At 39.7% G+C, this 22118-nt stretch overlaps 1 protein-coding gene across 3 annotated transcripts in view; it reads left to right on the top strand.

The window, feature by feature from the left end:
- Nucleotides 1-722: 722 nt before the first annotated feature.
- The window catches only part of ZNF410 (zinc finger protein 410), a 39081-nt gene continuing 17685 nt past the window's right edge, over nucleotides 723-22118 (top strand). For 2 of the 3 annotated variants that reach the window (XM_028141399.2, XM_008138848.3), the window contains exons 1-5: nucleotides 723-784; nucleotides 12829-13012; nucleotides 14401-14536; nucleotides 17441-17659; nucleotides 19502-19693. In XM_028141399.2, the coding sequence (XP_027997200.1) occupies nucleotides 12980-13012; nucleotides 14401-14536; nucleotides 17441-17659; nucleotides 19502-19693 (580 nt within the window). In that variant the 5' untranslated portion in view covers nucleotides 723-784; nucleotides 12829-12979. The remainder of the gene's footprint in view (nucleotides 785-12828; nucleotides 13013-14400; nucleotides 14537-17440; nucleotides 17660-19501; nucleotides 19694-22118) is intronic. The other variant, XM_054715928.1, reaches the window with a different exon arrangement.

The raw sequence follows: 22118 nt of genomic DNA, 5'->3' as shown, positions 1-22118 counted from the left end.
CTTAGAGAACTCCTTTAATTCCCACTGTTGAGTTCTTCATGGTCCGGCAAGCAGCACTATCAAAAAATTAGTAATTTCAAGAAGTCAGTCAAACTCATAAAGCTCTAACAAGTGGTGGCATCCAGCCTGGAACGCAAGTGGTCTAGCCCCCGGTCAGGACACCTGAGAGCTCTTTACATCCAAATATGTGGAACCCAGACGCTAGGGAATTCATATTCCAAAAGTTCTATCTACACTCGAGTCTCAATTCTCACCCTGCTCGGTATACAGTGCAGAACTAGGTTCTGCAAGTTCCCTTCCCGGGGAAGTGAAGCTTCGCGAGCCTCCTCACTGAGAACTCTGATCCAAGTCTCAGCAGTGATCGTTCTCGCTCGCCTCCATTGCAGCTAGTTCAGATCTCAACTGACAGGTACAACGACCCCATCCGCCGCTGCGGGGAAGCAGTGACGTCACGGCTAGAATGAACCGACCCCGTTTTTTCGGGCTTTGCAGACCTCGGAGCCCCGAAGGCCAATAGAGGATGAGTGGGAGGTGGGAGACCACGGCGCCTTCGGTCCGGGCGCGGAGCCCTGCGCCGCAAACCACGTTGCCCGGTGGCCCCTCGTGCCGAGTCTTGCACACGCCGGCCCCGACTCAGCCTGGAGGCAGGAGAGTGGGTGTGTGCGTGGGGGGCGGCCAAACTTCCTGTCCCGCGCTCGAGCTGCTTCCGGCAGGAGCCGGAAGACGCTGTGTGTGGACGGAATTCGGGACCGATTGACCCACGGGCGGCTGCAGGGGACGTGAGGTGAGCTCCAGGGCGGGCCGGACCACACTGGCTGGGCTAGGTGGTCCCCGAAAAAGAGGGAACCAATACCAACTCCTCGGGGGGCTCGGGCCCAGGGCGCCCTCGGGGAGGACAGGGAAGCCGCCCCCCTTAGGCACCCCTGCGGGACCTGGCGGGCCCGGGAGCGGCCGGTCTGAAGCCCCACGGCTTGGGCCCTTCCCCTCGCGGGGTTTTGGGGCCGATGTTTCGGCTCCTTTGCTTGGTTTTGGGGGCCGGAGCGTGGGAACAAGACCGTCCTGAGAAAGCCGGAGTCAGCGAGTCCCGTGGGCGGGGGCTCCCGGACTGCCCTGGCCGCCGGGGCCTGCCCGCGGACCTTGGGCCCGACACGAAGGCCGGCGCGCTGGGGAAATGTGATGCCACAGGGACTCTGCCCTGGACATCTCATCCCCGAGCTGCCGCCTCTTACCTTCTGGGTCTGGGAGAAGGAAGGCTGCCGACTTAGAGCGGCCGGACTGCGGGTTTCTGCTTCGCCTGTCATTTCAAGGCAGGGCAGGGGTGTGGGCTGTGTGTGCAGCCTGTATGCGTTTCGCAGGTTGAAGTTATCCTCTGTAGTTTCTTCAAACAACCGATAAAATTAGTTTATTAAAGTTTGTGTCACTTGCTCATGAGACTCTGAAATGCATTTAGGCACTATTTGGAGGTTAAATACTATGAACGTGGGACCTAAGAATTTGCACTTCTTCCTCACTTTGGCAAAAGGTCAATGCAGCATATTTTCAAAGAGACTAAAAAAACATGTTGAAATAAAGTCAGGGACATTTTGTTGTTAAGGAAGAAATTCCACTTTGTGTTATCTTCGTGTGGACAGTCAACTAAACTAGCAGAAGATTTAGGTTCTAGTTTTTAAAGTTCTACATCGAAGCAGATGCCTAATTTTTGGCAAGTTATATAAATCTCTAGCTTTTGGCTTTTTCTCTTTTCTCTGTAAATTAAAGAGCTTACCTGTTTATTCAGCAAATATTTCCTGAGTGTTTACTTTGTACACAGCATCGTCCTAGGTTAATGGAAGAAGGGTGAATAAACTCAAACCTAACCAATGAGAAAAATTTCCATGTAGACAACTAACACCCAAAGGAAAATGAAATAATTGCTAAAAGAGGGGTTAAACTGTTTTGTGAAAACACCGAGGTAAGGACAGATTTGTTCTGACTGGAGGGAAAGGATCAGAGAGTCTTAATGGATGAGGTGGCATTTGAGTTGAATTTTAAAGGCGGGGAAGGATTTCACAAGATCAGATCTAGATTGGGGGTGTTTACCACTGATTGAAGAACTAGCCCAAGCAAAGACCTTGAGCACTGACAAAGGTTAGTGTGTTCATTTAATAGCGAATTTAGTGTGGCCTGGAGTAAATAGTTTATTAAGGAATAGAGTGGATGCTGGTGTTTGAAGACATGTAGAATATTTAAAATGCCATGTTTAGGTGTTTGACTACTGAGGCACTGAACTTTGAGTAAGGGGAATAATACAAACATTTCTATGTTTTGGAAAGGTAACTCGAGTGGCTGCATAAAAGATGGATTGGAAAGGGGAATTTTAAGGGCTGGGTGGCCAGATAGAAGCCTATTTTAATACTGTATTTGAAAGATAATGAGAAGCCTAAACAGGGCATTACAATAGGAATACATTTGGGGGAATCAGAACCACTGGGATTATTTCAATAGGGAAGATGAAAGGGATTGTTAAAGATCTAGAATTTGCAGCTGAGTGGGAGAAAGATTGGGCAATAATGAAATGAATGCTACAGGAAGAAGAACAGGTTTGGTGGTGGAGATAATAATCTGGATTTAGTACATTGTTAGGTTGAGTTGTTGTTGGATAGCTATGTGGAGATAGTAGCAAGCAGTTAGAAAGTTTGAAGTTCAGACGAGGTCAGGAATAGAGACAAAAATTTAGGTATCATTTGCAATGTCATTCATTTATTATACAGATTTATTCAGTGCCTATGAGGTGCTTACACGGAATCTTGTGTGGAAGCCCTTTAAGCTCGTAGTAAAGAAAACCTTAGAGCGTCACAGTATCAGAAATGACCCTGGAAGACCTAAATTCCTTACACTTACATAAAGTACTATGCCAGGTGCTGGGAAATATAGGAGTGAACAAGACTAGTTCTTCCCCTTGTTTATGGAGCCTGCAATTTATGGGATAGCCAGACACAAAAAAATAAATACTGTATAAAAACAAATGAAAGAATTAGAAATTGTGATTAGTGAGGATGTTAGAGGGAGTATGGCGAACCTTCTTTGAGTAAAGTATCAGGGAAAGCCTTTCTAAATGAGTTAACAGTTAAACTGAACTCTGAAGGATTAAAACAAACAAAAAAGGAACTAACCAATGGAAGAGAATGGTAAAAGCATTCCCAGGGAGAGCAAATGTCATGTGCAAATCCATAATATAAGAAAGAGCTTAATGTGTTCTAGGAGCCAGGGGAGCTTCCTCTGGCTGGGACTTGGTGAGCAAGTAAAGGAGGGTGACTCTGGAGGGTGGAGACACAGGAATGGCTCACAGAGGTTTTTACAGGCCGGAATAAGGAGTTTGGATTTTGTCGAGACACATTGGAAAGCTTAGAGAAGAGTTTCAACAAGGAAGTGTATCTATAATAGGATTCACATTTCAAGATGATAATTATTGCTGTGAAAACAGAATGGAGGGTGGCAAGAATAGAAGCAGGGAGACCAGTTAGGAGACGGTAACAGTGCTTTAGGGAAGAGGTGATGGTGGCCTGGAGTAGGGTGGTAGCAGTAGAGAAAGAAGTAGGTGGATTTGCTATATTTCCTCTTTTGGAGATGGAATCAGTAGGACTTGCAGCTGGATTGAATATTGGGAGCAAAGGAAATAAAGTAATAAAGATTACTCCTAAATGACGTAAATAGTGGTCCTTGAGTAGAGGGTTGTGGTGAGAGGGGCTGGTAGGGAATGATGGGAAACAGGCTTGAGAGAGAATTTGTTTTGAACATGTTAAAATTGAGATATTAAGTAAAAATGTTAAGTAGAGATGTATATACAAGTCTGCAGCTCAGAGGAGATATCTGGGCTACAGATAAAAATTTTGGAGACCATATGATTTAAAGCCAAGGAACTGGATGAATTCACAAGAGGGAGAGAGGATAGCAAGAAAAACGGGTCTGAAACCTATCCTGAGGAACATTAACATTTAGGGGCTGAGTGGAGGAGGAGTATAGGAGTTATCAAAGGAGATTAGAGAGATGGCCAATAAGGTAGTAGTGAAATAAGGAACATGTATCGTGGAAGCAAAGAGAATCGTGTTTGAGAAAGGACGCAGCGCTTTTGAGAAACAGTGCCAGTTATGCCTCTTCGGTTGCTAGTGAACACTTTACTTCAGAAGAGGAATTTATAACCAGGATGTGAGCAACTCACAGAACCAGAGAAAATGCTGAAGGCCCTGACTTTATAAAGGACAGGAATATGAGCAGCCCCAGGGAGGGCTGCTAACTGCATTACTGGAATGAATGGGCTGCTGCAGCATTTTTCAGCCCTGAGTTACTTTCAGGATTCATGTTCTGAGGAAAAGTGTCTGATTTGTTCAACATGGATCAAGTGTCCAATAGTTGGCCAGGATAGAAAAGAATATCTTAATCTGTAGTCCTGCCAAGAATGTAATTAATGGGGAGGGGTAGATCCCCAAACAAAATGGATCCTGTCACCCAGGCAGGGGAAATGAATGTAGGACAGTCAAAAACAATAGTTGTCCATTGCAAAGGTCAAGTAAGATGAGGACAGTAAAGTGTCCATTGGGTTTGGCAACATGAGGATCATGGGTTATCTTTACAAGAGAGGTTTTGGTGAATTGATGGGGTTGGGTAATGATTGGAGATGAGAAAGTAGAGACAACTCTTGATGAATTTAGCTTGTAGAGAATTAGGATTGTAGAGAAATGGGGAGGTGAATGGAATAAGATTCAAGGCTATAGGAATGGAACACCCAGAAGATCCTGGGAAGAGAAAGGGGAAGGCCTAGGGTGAATCCTATGGTTTTAAAACTCATTCTGGCTTCACAATTCTATATTCCAAATTTCTTCGTTAGTACCTGTTACCACTTTATCATTAGAATTTAATCAACTCCCATAATGTGCTAGGTATGATACAGAAAGTTACCTCGTTTTCCTGTTCCCAGCACTACCATGTTATACCAAAATTTAAACTGCTCTTTTAAAATAAATTTTAAGTCTTTGTAATTTACTAATATCAGTAGAGTTTTTGTTTTCATTTTTTAATGATTACTGACTTGTCTGGGTCTATATCTGTGGTCAGCCACAGGTGGCGATGGAGGGAGCTGAGAAGCAGATTGGCCCATGGTCAGAGAGACTAGTCCTTTTGGTTGAAATCATGTGCTTTATTTTATTTTAGCCTTTGTATGAATGGTGACCAGTTGCGGGGAGCACATTGTTTCTCAATTTCTTTTTTCCTCTACCCACCCACCTTCCACTTCTTTCTAAAACTGGGTCAAGGTCAAAACATTGTTGACCTTCCTCAAGTTAGAGCAGTACTGTTATTCTGGGCTTTGATTTCTAGGGTGGAATTACTTTGCCTTTTATTTTTATTTACTTTGTATCCTCACTTGAGGATATGTTCTTATTGATTTTAGAGAAAGAAAGGGAGGGAGAGAGAAAGAGAAACATCGATGTGATCGGTTGCCTCCAGTACACATTCGGACAAGGGATCAAACCTGAAACCTAGGTATATGCCTTGATCGGGAATTGACCTTTTGGTGTTCTGGACAACACTAACCCACTGAGCTACCCAGGGTCACTTTGCTTTTTAGAGGTTAACACAATGATGTTCTATGTCTTTTATGAGGCAAAGTATAAAAGTCCCTGGTCATCTTTCCCTTGGAAATATACTCCGTTTTGCATAGCAATCAGGACTGAGACAGGAGACTTGTATCATCTCTGTTCCCCTGTTGCTTGCTTGCTTTGGATTGGTTTTCTCTCCCAGTATGTGAGAGGTCTGCATTGGGGTTTGGGACCAGTAACTTCTTTTTGTTGCTGGTCATTTGCCTAGTTTGTAATATTTTCCTCTGCAGAACTCACAGGGAGGGCCTGAAGATAAGATTCAAGTAATCTATTTCACCAAAACTCCAACAATAATAATGGCTGATTGTTTGTAATACACACACACACACACACACACACACACACACACACACACATATTTACATTGAGTTCAGAGGAAGGTAGAGGGAGAGAGAGATAGAAACTTCAATGATGAGAGAGAATCATTGATAAGCTGCCTCCTGCACAGCCCCTGCTGGGGATGGAGCCCACAACTCGGGGCATGTGCCTTGACTGAGAATCGAACTGTGACCTTCTGGTTCATAGGTTGATGCTCAACCACTGAGCCACATTGGCTGGGATTAATATATATTAAAAGCAGGTTTATATCTATGGGTTTACACTTTGTATGTGATGCTATCCTATATAATAAAATGCTAATATGCAAATTGTCCCCGTGGGCGGGAGTTCGACCGACCGGGAGTTAGACACGTGCTGACCACCAGGGGGTGCCGCAGAACATGGCCGGCGTTGGCGATGCAGCGCTAGCATGGGGTGGCAGTGGAGGCACTGCCGGCCCCCATGGGCTCTGTCAAGAGTGGGACTGCGGCCCTGGCCGGTTTGGCTCGGTGGATAGAGTGTCAGCCTGCGGACTGAAGGGTCCCAGGTTTGATTCTGGTCAAGGGCATGTACCTTGGTTGCAGGCACATCCCCAGTAGGGGGCGTGCAGGAGGCAGCTGATTGATGTTTCTAACTCTCTCTCTCCCTTCCTCTCTGTAAAAAATCAATAATAATATATATTAAAAATAAAAAAGAGTGGGACTGTAGTGCGATGGTAGAGCAGGTGAGCAGGTGGCGCCAGGCCAAGGCAGGTGCGAGCGGGGGCCCTGATCGCCCCGCTGGTCACCCCACAGATTGGCCCTGATCACCGGCCAGGCCTAGGGACCCTACCCATGCATGAATTTTGTGCACCGCGTCTGTAGTGTTTAACATATGTATTTTAGACATTTTGAAGTTACTTTAATACAGTGTTTTTCAATCTGTGGGATGTAACCTGTTAGCAGCTTGTGAGATCAGTTTATTGGATCTCATCATTAAAAAATTTTTTTCAGAGTGCATGAGAGTAGTATAGTATAGGTCAGTATTGTTTCATGAAACTATGTTATCTGTGTGTGTTTAGTTTATTGAGTTATGATGGAAAATGTATCTTACTGTGGATTGCAGTCTCTATAGGAAATTTGGACTCAGTAATAAAAGGCAGAGTTCTTAACCTTTTATGTATATTAGATAGACTTACTTGTTTCTTAAGCACCTATTCAGAAGTTTTATTTCTGAAGAATTTTATAATCATTTTTATTGACTGATAGAAAAATAATCCTAAGGTTGATCTGTTTCATTTCTATATTTCAGATGAGTTTCCTGGGGCCAAGAAGATGAGTAGCTTGCCCAGGTCTCAACCTAGTCAGAGGCAGAATTAAGATTCCTGCTTTAGAGACCTTGCATTTTTGTTTTTAAAAAAACATATCTCAGCTTTTTTATTTAATTTGTTTAGCTACTTAGTGTTAATGCATAATTTGTTCAATGATGTTGGGTGTATTGAGGAAAAAGAATGCAGCTTATTAAACTTTAGTCCCCAGGGTTTGTTTATTTGGCTAAAAACAGAAGGAGAGTTGTTCTCAGGATGGTCCTGATCATAGAGATTGCTGTTGTCCTAAATCTCCTTTGCTGTTGTTAGAATTCTCTAATTCTTTTCAAGCCTTGTTTTTTTGCTTTGGTTCATTGCAGAGGTTTTTTTGTCTGCATTCTTTTTAATCTCTAGACTGACTACGAGCTAACATTCAATTATAGCAGTGACAGGGTCAGTGGATTCTAAAAAATATAATATATATGCTGGGCCAATTTTTTTTAAGCAGTCTAATATGCTTTGCTGGCCATGCACACAGTAAAAGGGGAGAGGGAAATAGGATCTGAACAGTGCTACTTTGACCAATTTCTGAGATCAGTTTGTTTTGTTGTAAAGTCTTAATCTATAGCCAAGATTCCTTACTTATGATTTGTGGAAAATATGATTCAATGGGCCTGGCCTTGGTTGCTGATAGTTAAATGTTGTTGTCTCTTCCATTATTTATGGAGCTAAATTAGTACATTTTCTATTTTAAAGGAAATAAAGATATACATTTTGCCTGTCCACCAGCTACAGATACAAAGTAAAAATGAACAAATATTACTGTCCACATTAAAGAACTTTGGATGATTTAGGTGACTGCTGTGTATATTGCATTTTTAATCTCTTATCTTAATTAATAGCATAAGAAAGCCAGGGAAGAAATTTCCTCTGATACCCATAATTTTTCTGAAAATAGCTTCCCTTTGAGTAAGAGCAGTGCCTTTCACTTCAGTGTCATATAAATTGCATTTAAATGAAAAACATTGCATTGGGACTCTCCCTCCCCCCGATACTGGCAAATTATTTTTATTTTAAATATACTCAAACATAAAGCTAGATAATTCTTATACCTCCTATGCTGAGCCTTTATAGCTCTTAATCAACTGCAACATCAAAACAAATTTACAAATCAATAATAGTAGTGCCACGATCAGTGGGTTTCTAAAATATATATGCTAAACAAAGATTATTTTCTTTAAGCAGTCTAATATGTTTTGATGGCCATGGGGAACCATGTACATCATAAAATTTAGATTATCAAGATTATGTCAGTTGTTGCCATGGATTTATATCTTCATGAATAAGTATACAGATGTAAGCAATACCATACAACAAGAAAATTCAAATTAACATTCATATTAATTTGGTAGAGATGTTGTTTGTTAAAATGAACTACATATTTAATGTTGAGCTTAACAGTGGAAAGATTTAGCCTTGTATTCAGTAATATATTTCATTTGTTTCTAAATTTTAACTTTAGTAATACTAGTGCAGAAGATAGCATACAAGGTAGTATTTGTAATGTCAAGGCATTGTTACACAGTTTATGATAATCAGATCTTATACTTAACCAAAGGTGACTGAGAAGTCCTTGAATACCAGTTTTAATGAGGTATTGTTTGATGACTATGTAGAGTTAGAATTGCCTTATTCAATTAAAGATTTGCTTTGCAAGTGAAAAGATAACATAGAATGGAAGAAAGGTTGTGCAAACCATATATCTGATAAGGTCTAAGATATGAACATATGCCCAATAAGCACAGGAAAAGATGCTCAGCATCATTAACCATCAGGTAATGTAACTCAAAACCACAGTGAGTTACTACATCATACCCACTAGGATGGCTGTTCTAGAGAAGGCAGATACTAACAAGAGTTGGTAAGGGTGTGGAGAAATTAGATCCCTCTTATATACTACCGGTGGGATTGTAAAGTGACACAACCACTTTGGAAAACAGCCTGGTATTCCTCAGGAGGTTAAACATAGTTACCAAATGACCTAGTGATTTCACTCCTAGATATGTACAGAAAAGAATAAAGACGTATGTCCATGCAAAAACTTGTACATGAATGTTCATAGCAACATCTGTACTAATAATAGAGGAATATGCAAATTTTCTGGGACGCTGTCACAGTAACAGTAACGACTGAACAGCAGGCTGCGTGGGACAACCAAGCCAGCAGGGGGGTTAGTGAGGGACGACCAAACAATGAACAGCAGGCTGCGTGGGGCAACCAGGCCGGCAGGGGGGTTAGTGAGGGACGACCAAATGACTGAACAGAAGGCTGCGTGGGGTGACCAGGTCGGCAGGGGGGTTAGTGAGGGACGACCAAATGACTGAACAGAAGGCTGCGTGGGTCGACCAGGCCAGCAGGGGGGTTAGTGAGGGACGACCAAACAACTGAACAGCAGTCTGCGTGGGGCAACCAAGCCGGCAGGGGGGTTAGTGAGGGACGACCAAATGACTGAACAGAAGACTGCGTGGGGCGACCAGGTCGACAGGGGGGTTAGTGAGGGACGACCAAATGACTGAACAGAAGGCTGCGTGGGGCGACCAGGTCGGCAGGGGGGCAGTTGGGGGCAACCAGGCCAGCGGGGGAGGGGGGTGGGAGGGAGAGTTGGGGGTGACCAGGCTGGTGGGGGTGGGGGGCAGTTAGGGGCAATCAGGCAGGCAGGCAGGTGAGCAGTTAAGAGCCAGCAATCCCGGATTGTGAGAGGGATGTCCGACTGCTGGGGATCGGGCCTAAATCGGCAGTCGGACATCCCCTGAGGGGTCCTGGATTGGAGAGGGTGCAGGCTGGGCTGAGGGGGACCCCCCCCTCATGAATTTCGTGCACCGGGCCTCTATTTATGCATAATAGCCAAACTGGGGAAACAACTGAAATGTGGAAACAACCCAAATGTCCATCAATTGATAATTTGATAAATAAAATGTATATCCATACAGTAGAATAGTATTTGGCTACAAAAAGAAATGGTGTACCAATACATGCTACATACAGTAAGGATAAACCTTGGAAACTTCATGCTAAGTGAAAGCAGCCAGGCACAAAAGATCACATATATAATTCCATTTATAAAAATGTCTAGAGTAGGTAAATCCATACAGGCAGAAAATAGATTAGTAGTTGCCTAAACCTGCTCAGTGAAGGGTTTGGGAGAAAATGGGTACAGGTTTTCTTTTTTTGGGATGACAAAAATGTTATAAAATTGATTGTGGTTATGTTTGCACAACTGAATATACTAAAAACATTGTACTTGTCCTCTTTAAATAAGTGAATTGTATGGTATGCGAATTATATCTCAGTGAAGCTGTTATTTTTAAAAATTTGCATTGCAGTTTTTGAAATCTGTTACATGGGTAACTGGAATTAGGAATAGAATTGAATTGCATTTGCCATCACACTTAGCTGGTGCTGTGTTAAAAATGAGATCCACACAGTACATTTACTATGGTACTGAGTGCTCCAATACAGATTCTTTTGAGGTCATCCTGCCTATTGTACTGCATCCGACTATTCTCTCTTTTGTTTACACAGCACACATAACAAACCACAAATTTGGATACCAAAATTGTATGGCAGTTCTCAGTAATAATACAGATACCCATTTATTCCAGAAAGTGATTGTTCTAATTTTTAAGATTATCATTGAAATGAAAACACTAAAATAAAAGGGAGTCATAGATAACTATGGATTGAGAAATGATGATGTAGAGGTGATCCTTAAACTATAAGAGAAGTGGCAGCTTCCTTTTCTAAGTTGTTATTACAGCTTTGCAAAAGTGTTTAAGATCTGCTATATCTGATTTTTCCCTTGTTCAGGGCACATATTCTTATCCTTTATTTTTCATTAGGTAAGGAAACAGAAACCCATCTCTGGAGCCAGCACCATTAGTTTCTTTAAAAAAAAAATCGAACAAATATAAAGACAGTAAATAATTGTCTAGTTTCTTAGAGATTTACAATCCTGGAATCTCAAAATTGTAGGAACATTAAGAATAACCTAAACAAACATTTGGTAATTTCTTGGCTTCTTGAGATGAGCTGGAATTGGGGAAAGAGAATTCTTAAACCTTGGTGATTCAAGATCAGATTTGAGAGATGTAATCACTATTCATGCCAACTATTCATGCCAACCTCCTCTGTGGGTAGGAGTTTGGCTCTGCAGCTTAATAACTTGGACAAGTGATATATTGAGCCTTGGTTCCTTTCAAAGTAAAAGAGGGATGGATAAGCCACATTGAGCTATTATAGTACTTGAATAAGAAAAATGTGTGTGAAAGGAAAAGTTGGAGATTTATGCTACTTTATGTGGGAAACAACATTTTATTTACATCTTGTAAATAAATTTTTAATGATGAAAAATACAGATTTCTAGCAGCTAACAAAAGGGAGAGGAAGGAACTATCAGGGCAGTAACACTTATTCAGGTACATCTAAATGCTCTTTTTGTAGAGTAAATCTTTCTAACTCTTTACTTTACCTTGGTATTAATTGAAAATTCTCATCTTGAGTACATTTTACACTGTATGATCACTTTGTATATAGTAGTGCTCCCAATTTTAACAATAATTGTACAAAATAAAGTGAACTCACTTTGCCAAAATCCCAGGGGGGAAATTAAGCTATAAGAAAGTAAGAATTTCAATTATGGGGATAAAACAGCTGCATCAGGGTCCTGAGAGTACTACTTTGGGAAAATATTATTCAAATTTTGACTGACTAAATACTTTTAGAAAAATTGGGAAATTGAGAAAATAGTCACACCAGCCTACCACCCAATTAACTACCATCACAGCTGTGTGAATTTCCTTTCACTTTTTCTTATGCTTACCTTAACTAGTTTTAATATTGGCAAGTGTGTAATTTCATATTTTGTTTTTTTAAAAATATATTTCTTTATTGATTTCAGAGAGGAAAGAAGAGGTAGAGAGAGATAGAAACATCAGTAATAAGAGAGGATCATTGATTGGCTGCCTCCTGCATGCCCCCTACTGGGGATCGAGCCCGCAACCCAGGCACCTGCCCTTGGCCAGAATCGCACCTGGGACCCTTCAGTCCGCAGGCCAGTGCTCTATCCACTGAGCCAAACTGGCCAGGGCTCATATTTTGTTTTTGTAATTTTGTAATTTAACCAACATTTTCTAATTATTGGGTATAATTTAATCAACACTCCTCAATTGTTGGGTATATGCATGTATTTATATGTTGTTTGAAGTTGTTTATTATCACAGATGATAAGATGAAATTCTTTGGATATATAGCTTTTCTCATATTTAAGAACTTTCGTTAGAATAGGTTAGTAGAAATAGAAATTCTACATCAAAGTAAAACTTTTTATGGGTTTTGATACCTACTGGGTTTGTTCTATTTTAAAACAATTGTTTTAGGACGAATTCTTTATTGCTTGCTGTGGATATACCAGGGTGGGAAATAGTGGAAAAGGACATGCAACTTATGATTATTATAGTAGATAAAGTCTTTGTTTATTTAGCTACATTTTTCCTCTGCTCTTAATATTCTCTCTCTCTCTTTCCCTTATTTTAGGCTAAATTGATTACCCACCCAGCACAGCATCTTACAGGAAAAGCATAGCATGTCCTAGAGGAATATGAGCATAAACAGGAAGGTGTCATTGACTTTGAATTAAAATTTTAACTTGTCCCCTGAACAGCTATAGGATTTGGAAGCTGAATCAATGTTATCAGATGAGTTAGAATCCAAACCAGAGGTGAGCCAAATCAGCTTGTTTTGTTTTCTTTTTAGTGGGCTGTATTCCAAAGGTTGTCCTTATTTAGTTTGGGGGTCAACAGACTTTTTCTGTAAAGGGCCAGATAGTAAAATTTTAGTCTTTGGGGGCCATATTGTTTTGATAGTAACTACTAGTTTATTATTTTTCTCTTATTAAGTACTTTTTCAAAGATTTAAGAATTCCGTTTTTACCTCTTATGACTTTTAATATTTGTTATTTAATAAGTATAAAATTATACATCTAGATAATTATATGACAAAATTTTGTATTTTATATATGGCATATATGGGTAATGTGTGTATACATATGTAAATATTTACTACCACAAACCATTCTTTTATTAATTTTGCATATATCTGAAAGTATTTTCTTTCTAAATGTAATAGGAGGACTTAAACTTTTTTAAAAGAATTTTTATTGATTTTTAGAAAGAGAGGAAAGGAGAGGGAGAGAGAAACATCAATGTGAGAGTGCAACATCAATCGGTTGCCTCCCACATGTGGTCTAACCAGGGATCAAATCCACAACCTAGGTATGTGCTCCAAGCAGGACTCAAACCTGCTACCTTTTGGTGTATGGGACAATGCTCCAACCAACTGAGCCACACTGGCCAGGGCAACATTTTTTTTTTTTTTAATATCTTTTTATTGATTTTAGAGAGGGAGAGAGAGAAACATTGATCTCCTGCCTTCTGCATGCCCCCTACTGGGGATCAAGCCTGCAACCTGAGCATGTGCCCTGACCAGGAATTGAACCAGCAGCCTTTCAGTGCATGGGATGGTCCTCAACCAACTGAGCTACACCGGCCAAGACAACATTTTAAATTTTTACTTATTTTTCTCAACTTAAATATATCTGTGTTACATAATGAAAAGTCACTGAATTTGGAATCAAATTACTTAAGTTTGAAGACTGACACTGCTTCTAACTAGTCTTATGACCTTAGAAAAGTCATCCAGTGTCTTCAACTTGATTCCTTATCTTTAAAATACATGTTCAAGCTTACTGATTTATAGTGAGGCTTAAAAGAGCCGATACACAGAAAAGCGCTTTATAAAATGTAATTGGTACAATGTGGTTGAGTTTTTAATAGCCATCATTTAAAAATATAATTATTTTTATCATTTATTTGTTTGGTGGAAGATGACAGAGGTTAAATTAATTACATAATTTAGCCTTTCTCCAGAACAGATGACTTGATAAAAATAACTTTAAATTTTATTTGTTGTTAATTTAGTTTTACAATGAATATGGCTGAGACTAGTGAGCAATTAAGACTTAATTACATCATCACCTTTTGGGAAATTCAGGTGTTATATCCATTCCTAACAACTTGTATATCTTTATGTTGTTTCCCCTCCCCCTAGCTCCTGGTACAGTTTGTTCAGAATACATCCATCCCATTGGGACAGGGGCTAGTAGAATCAGAAGCTAAAGACATTACTTGCTTGTCCCTCCTTCCAGTGACTGAGGCCTCAGAATGCAGTCGGCTAATGTTACCAGGTAAAAATTAAGAACACCACAGTTAAGATAAATGAGTCCTAAGAGCTTAGCCTACTCTGTGGTACTGGTGGAATGGATTAACTGATTTTGTAACAGACTGGTGGAAACTGTAAAAATTAGGAATCGTGGAGAAAAAGGAGCCATGGGAGTCATAAGTGCATTGATAGTTTACACCATAGGAATGGATATGATCACCCATAGAATATGAAAGTGAGAAGGAAAGAAGGCTAAGGTAGAATGCCTTGGAATGCCCTGTTTAAGGAGAGCCTGTGGAGGGAAGAAGGGAAGTCTAGAGTAGTATGGGAATACTGGCATAGAGTACAGGCATGGAACCCCAGGGAATAGTCAATGTGTCACATGTTCCTAAGAGGCCCAGTGAGATAGGGTCAATAAGGCCTTTGTTGACCTACCAGGACCTGTTCCATGGAAAGGGGGTAGAAAGCCAGGATGCAATGGATTGCAATACTTGTGTAAGATAAGTATAGAGGAAGTATCTATATTATTGTAAAGACTCCTGCTATGGGAAGGAAAAAGAGAAGGATGTAAGATAGATGGAAGAATTCTTTTCTCAGATTTGAAATATTTAAGGGTGGTTTTTGCTAAAGGAAAAGAGCCAGTTAGAGAAGTTGTGGACAGAAAATGTGGATAATTGGTGAGGAGGCTTCAGGAGAGGTAGAATGAAGTCGAATGCTAAGCATAGGGAAGTGAGATTATTAGCTTTGGATGGGAAGAGGGTGATCCAAAGCTAATAATCTCCTTGACTATTACCAAGGAGAACATTATTTTTAGATGCAATGAATTCTTTGTTTCCTGGTCCTTGTTTTAAAATTTGGAATACTAATGTTAAAATCAGGTGAGGATCAATATTTATTGGTGACAAATTATTTGTTATAGTCTTCTGGTTACTGTCTTCTAGTGGTGTTTCTTTTTCTTTTATTTTTTTCAAGTGACTTTAAATCTTTTTCAATGCTTTAAAGATTCAAGAAGGGCAGATATAATGAACTAACCAAATATTGACTTAAGGTTTCCCTAACTAGCTCCAAATTTTTCCACATTTCCTACCTTTCAATTCCCATTTTTCTGTTAGTATATTGCGAGTCTTTCCATATGTTTATGGATTTTCAATATATGAAAATTTCCATGTGCTAATACATTTTGATCTTCATTAGGCTTTCCCCCCAACTTTTCTCTCCCAATTTTAACTTATTATTTTATTTTATTTTTCTATTGTTTAAAGTATTAACATATGTCACCTCCCCCCCCAATTTTAACTTATCGAATAAATATTTAACAATAATAAAGGAAATGAAAACAGAAACAAAAGCATGTCTTCTTTTGCACATTACCTTCTTTTAGTTTTAATTTTGATTTAAAATATTTTCAAGAACCAATTGTAGATAATAAATGCAAACTCATGTACTCACCTCTCAGCTCATGAAATACACTATTACAATAGCAAATGTATCTGCACAAAACTCCCTAATTTCATTCCCCTCCCTCTTAAGTATGTGTGTATCATTCTATGGATGGCCTGCATGTTTTCTTTTTACTTGAGATATATGATAGATTCAGAAAAGTATAAAACCATATGGATATACATATTGAATATTGTAAGGAAGATACCAACCACGTAATAAAGAAGTGGAACGTTGCCAGCTCCTAAGCCCTCCATCGGAGCCCTCTCTGATAAAGACAACCTCTGTTGTCCCATAGGTCACCACTGTCCTTAGCTTTTGAGACAGTTCTTTGTTTCCAAGTTTCCAGTAACTACCCAAGTCTAAGTAACGCAGTTTGATTTTAGCTGTTTTTGGACTTTAAATTAATGGAATTATATGAAAGTATGTTGTACCTTTCTTCCTTTACTAGTACTCTGTATTTGTGAGATTAATCCAATTCATTCTTGTGTGTGTAGCTATGGTTTGTTTGATTTCATTGCTCTAGAGCATTCTGTTATATGAGTGTACCACAATATTCATGCCACAATTGATGAATATTCACTTATTTTCTGTTGTTCAATGACAAACTGTGTCTCTATGAGCTTTATTTAAAAAAATTTTGTGGTAAAATATACATAACAGAATTTACCATTTAACCAGTTCTATGGCATTAACAAGTATATTTACATTGTTGTGCAACTTCATTAGGCTTTGACATGGCAAAACTGCCCCTAGGCTTCCACTTTTATTCCTATAATTTTGTCTATTATCTCCTTAAAATGGGAAAAAATGTTATCTGCCTTTGATAGAGATGAAGGAAACTCCTGAAAACAATGGATGCTTCAGCACTGTAGTTCAGGTCCTCATTACATTGCAACCAATACCTTTGTAAATTCATCTCCGTCTTACAATAAAATTAGAAAGTATTTTGATTATTTCTTTATATCCAGTGTAAACCTAGAGTCCTAGACTATAATGAAACATATTGATGATTCTATAAAATTTCAGTTATTTCCCCAGCTATGTTCCCCCCTCTCCCTCAATAATTCACCAGAACTGTCACATACATGGAAGGGATCTCTCCCAAAGAAAAATAATTTAAAATTTAGAGCCTATTCTTAGGTTAGTATTCATTGTATGACCATGTTTTTTAAGGGAAAAGTACTGATTTCTGGCCTCAAAAGGACAAAGGTCTATAATTCCAAATGTGGATGGTTGGTTATTAGTTACTGCCAGGTGTTAGAGGAGTATGTCCCTCACTTTTTGGCTGACTCCCTTTAGAACTTAAAGCCATCTCTCTGTTCTTTTCTGGGGCAAATTTTGTATTTGTAAAATGAAAATGTTGTCTGTTCCTATATGGGTGTTAGATAATAAGGGATGTTAAAAGGGTATTAGGTGCTATGTATCAAAATTGTGAGCTCTTTGGAAATAGGTGCTTTATAAAACTGCACTATTTTTTCTTTACTAGATGATACTCCAAATCATACTAATTCCTCCAAGGAGGTCCCTCCTTCAGCTGTGTTAAGAAGCCTTCAGGTGAATGTGGGCCCAGACGGAGAAGAGACAAGGGCTCAGACTGTACAGAAGTCCCCAGAGTTTTTGTCCACTCCAGAGTCTCCTAGCCTGTTGCAAGATCTACAGCCAAGTGATAGCACTTCTTTTATTCTTCTTAACCTAACAAGAGCAGGTATTTTTTTTATCCTTTTCTGAACTCTGCTCATGCTTAAAAAAAATTGTGGTGGGCCATATTTAACTCAGTCATACTTAAAATGAAATGAAGCTTTATTATTTTATTACTTTGGAGAATTGGTATAGTCTAGTGATCAATTCAATGTGGATAGAGAGAGGGAAGACTCTAGGGTGACTCAAAAGTTTCTTGTATGGGAAATTAGGTGGTGCCGGTCACCAAGATATTGAACACAGAAAGAACAGGGCTGGAGGGAGGATGATTAGTTCCTATTTGTGCCTGTTGATGTTGAGCTATGGGAGGGACATTCAGGAGGAGGAATCCTTTAGTGTTAGAAACAAATCCAGAGCTGTAGAGAGGTCTGGTATGAAATATGTAGTTTTGGTGCTTATCAGCATTCAGGAAATGTATGAAACAGTGAGCAGGATTCTTTGATTCAGTAGTAGCCTAGAACCGTGGTCGGCAAACTGCGGCTCGCGAGCCACATGCGGCTCTTTGGCTCCTTGAGTGTGGCTCTTCCACAAAATATCACGGCGTGGGCGAGTCTATTTTGAAGAAGTGGCATTAGAAAAGTTTAAGTTTAAAAAATTGGCTCTCAAAAGAAATTTTAATCGATATTTGGCTCTGTTGACTAATGAGTTTGCCGACCACTGGTCTAGAACATCAACAGAAAAATAGGCAAATCTGGGACTATGGGAAAAACCCAGGCATTTATGAGGATAACAGAAGAATAGGAAGAAATTGCTAACGGGGTGGGGAGGAGGTAGTAAAGGGTAAAGGGGATCAAATATATGGTGACGGAAGGAGATTTGACTTTGGTTGGTAAACATACAATGCAATATACAGATGATGTGTTATATAACTATACACTTGAAACCTATATAACTTTATTAACCAATGTCACCCTAATAAATTTAATAAGGAAATAGAATGTGAGTAGTATAGGGGCATCCAAAGGAGGAAAATGTTTTAAAGAAGAGAAGTTATTAAATCATGCCAAATACTTCAGAATGGGCTAGTGAGATGAGGACTAGTGACTGTAGCAAGAGCAATTGTTTTTGCAGTAGTAGAGGTGGAGGCCAGGGTTAAAGAGATGGGGAGTAGCCCTGGCCAGATGGTCAGTGGTTAGAGCACTGGCCTGCGGACTGAAGGGTGGCAGGTTCTATTCCAAGTCAAGGGCATGTACCTCTGTCACAGGTTCGCCAGCCCCACTAGGAGCACCTGCAAGAGACAACCAGTCCATGTTTCTCTCTCTCTGCCCCCTCCTCCTTCCATCCTTCCATTTTCTCTATAAGTCAATGGAAAAAATATCCTTGGGTGAGGATTAACAAAGAGAGAGAGAGAGATGGGGAGTAGGTGGCAGGTGAGAAAGTGAATATGCAAGTTAGCAGTTACACTTGTTTAAGAAAGTTAACTTTGAAGGAACAGATGAAGGTAGACAGCCAGACAAGTACTTGGGACTTTTTGTTCTTTTTAAAAAAGTAAAGATGGAAGAGACTTGAGCTTGAACAGGTTTAAAGGCTGTAAGAGAGGCTGTAAGCTGGCCAGTAGAGAAGAGACAGCTGAAGGAGACATGGGATAATTAAAGGGTAGGATGGGGATACTAGAGGAAGGGGTTAGCCTGGTTGCCAGGAAGGACATCTTTGCCATTGAAATAGAAGGAGGTAAGATGAAGACAAGTCTGTAGGCTGGAGTGGAAAGGTGATAATAACCTAATCTTGTGTGAGAATTGAAGCTTGAGTTAAGAGGTGAAAATCTGGAACAGCTGATTCAGGACACACAGGGTTCCAATAAAAGGATTACTTGATGGCTAACTTTCATATACCTTCTTGTTTCTACTAGGTCTGAGCTCTTCAGCCGAGCACTTAGTATTTGTACAAGATGAGGCAGAGGATTCAGGGAATGATTTCCTCTCCAGTGAGAGCACGGACAGTAGCATTCCATGGTTCCTCCGGGTTCAGGAGTTGGCCCATGACAGTTTGATCGCTGCTACTCGTGCACAGCTGGCAAAGAATGCAAAAACCAGCAGCAATGGTGAGACCCTTGTGGTGTTTTCCAGTATTCTATGCAGAGATTTTGGTAATGCAATGGTTATATTTTGAGGAAATGAAATTGTTGCTCATGACAAGTTAGCAACTAGTTATGAGGGCTGTAGTATTGTTTCATTTCTTTTTTTAATGTTAACCTTTATTTTTTATTTTTTTTAGATTTCTCTTTATTGAAAGTAATATGGATGTACATCCCCCCTCCCCCATTGACCCCTTCTAGCCTACCCCCTCTCCCTGTATTTTTTCTTTTGAGTTCAGCATGTCTGTACTACTTCCTCTGCCACTTTTCTCTACCCAGTAATTTTCAAAATGTTGTCCTTGGATCATCAGTATCACTTAAGAACTTAGAAAGGCAGGTGCTTAGGCCCTATCCTCTGAAGATCAAATTCTTCCTGTGTTGCTTTTGCTGATCTCTGGATCCTGAAATCTTCAGCATCCCCACATTACATTGAGGGAATAGTGTCATATTTGCCAATGAGAAGCAGTGTAGGGAGGGAACTTGTGATTTGGTCTCTGGAGCCTGATATGCGTACCTGGTGCCATCATTTACTAGTTCCCTGCCTGGGCAATGTAATCTTCCTTAGCTTCAATTTTCTCATGTTCAGAACATAGAGGTCAGGTAGCGTACCTGATTAGGTTGTTATAAGATTCTATCTGGGAAATGCTTTGTAATCAGCAAAGCATTGTGTGGATGTTTTTATTACTCTCAATATGTTACTTTACTACCTAACAACTACCTGATATGCTTGAGTATAGGGTGAGTCCAAATATATGATAATCTTCCATTTTCTCAATGAAATGGGTGCCTAAAAGCCTTTTTGGGGGGCTATTATATATAACTTTAGGCATGTAGATAAAATTAAACATTGTAATTTACTATTTGCTAAATGTGGTTACACACACATTTTAGATTATATGAAATACATTAATGTTGCTTTTTACCCAATAACATAATGAAATTTTATTCAATATTTTAATACATTTAAATAAAAACCTTTGTCATTACTGAAGCCACATTGTGAGTCCTTTAGCAGTTTATCAAAGCATATCATCTTCACGCCTATCTAAGTTGATCGAGACAATAAAATATTTTAACTTTGTATTGGCTGGTGTTTCTCAGTGGTTAGAGAGTCGACCAGCATAGCAAAGGGTCGCAGGTTTGATTCCTGGTCAAGGGCACACCTGGGTTGCAGAATTGATCCCCAGCCCCAGTCGGGGCATTGGTAGGAGGCAACCAATTGATGAGGCTCTCTCACATCGATGTGTCTCTCTCTCTCTCTGTCTCTCTCTCTCTCTCTCTTTCTCTCTCTCTCTCTCTCCCTCTCTTTCTCTTTCTCCCCCTCCCTCCCTTCCATTTCTCTAAAAAAAATCAATGGAAAAAATATCCTTTGGTGAAGATTAACAACAACAACAAAATTTAATTTTGCATTTGATGCTTATATCAGGGTAGGCAAAGGTCCATGGGCCAAATACCCACCTGTTTTTGTAAATAAAGTTTTATTGGAACACTAGCATGCCAATTAGTTCTACAAATCGTCTATGGCAACTACCATGACAAAGTTCAGTACTTATGACAGAGATCATATAACCCTCATAGTAAAAAATATCTGGCCCTTTACAGAAAAAGTTGACTGATCCTTGCTATATATGATAATCTCACTGGAAATTGCATCCCAAATGCAAAGACCTGCTGGCATAACTGTAGGAGATTTAAACTGTTTACAGTTGTTATGCAGCTTCTGCAATATGAGGTGTTGAATTTCTTTGTCTTTCTCTTTATTTAAGTGTTTGAACCAGTGACCTCTAAATACTCAAAAACATCTTGTTGAAGTCATTTTAATCTGTCTTCTGTAAACAGTACTCCCCCCCCAAAAAAAACACAGTAATTGAGGGTGCACTTCTTTGAGTGATTTTATAAGGAGTCAAATACAAGGCAACTCACTCTTTTCTAAGGGATTTTCTTCTGCTTTATAATTATATCATTGTATCTACAAAATTGAATGCACAGAGCCCCAACTGTCACAGGCTTAAATCTCTGGATTAGCGAGGGGTTTCTGCAGACTTTTCATTAGACATTAATTAGCTGGAGCTTTGGAGTTGGGAAATTTCCTTTGTGGTGTGTGCTGTTTAAATTTTACCTATGTACAGGTATTACTTTTTCAATTAAACAAATTTTAAAAACTGTGTTTTAAAAGAGAAAGTTAATATTAACTAGCAGAAGGCATCTTAGCTTTTACTTTGACCTTGGAGCAATTAGTTTTATGACTAGCATTGATGCAGTATAGGAAGGCGAATGTAGGGCAGGAAGAGAATATCAATTGATGGGACAGACACTGCCTTTGATCAACTGTCAGGTTCCAGGGAGTGTGATAGGAACAACATATGTACCCAACTCTTATCTTTCTAAGGTA

Source organism: Eptesicus fuscus, chromosome 5 (genome assembly GCF_027574615.1).
Source record: "Eptesicus fuscus isolate TK198812 chromosome 5, DD_ASM_mEF_20220401, whole genome shotgun sequence".
Taxonomy (NCBI): Eukaryota; Metazoa; Chordata; class Mammalia; order Chiroptera; family Vespertilionidae; genus Eptesicus; species Eptesicus fuscus.
The sequence above is the reverse complement of the archived record's forward strand: the minus strand, read 5'-3'. Positions and strand labels throughout refer to the sequence as shown.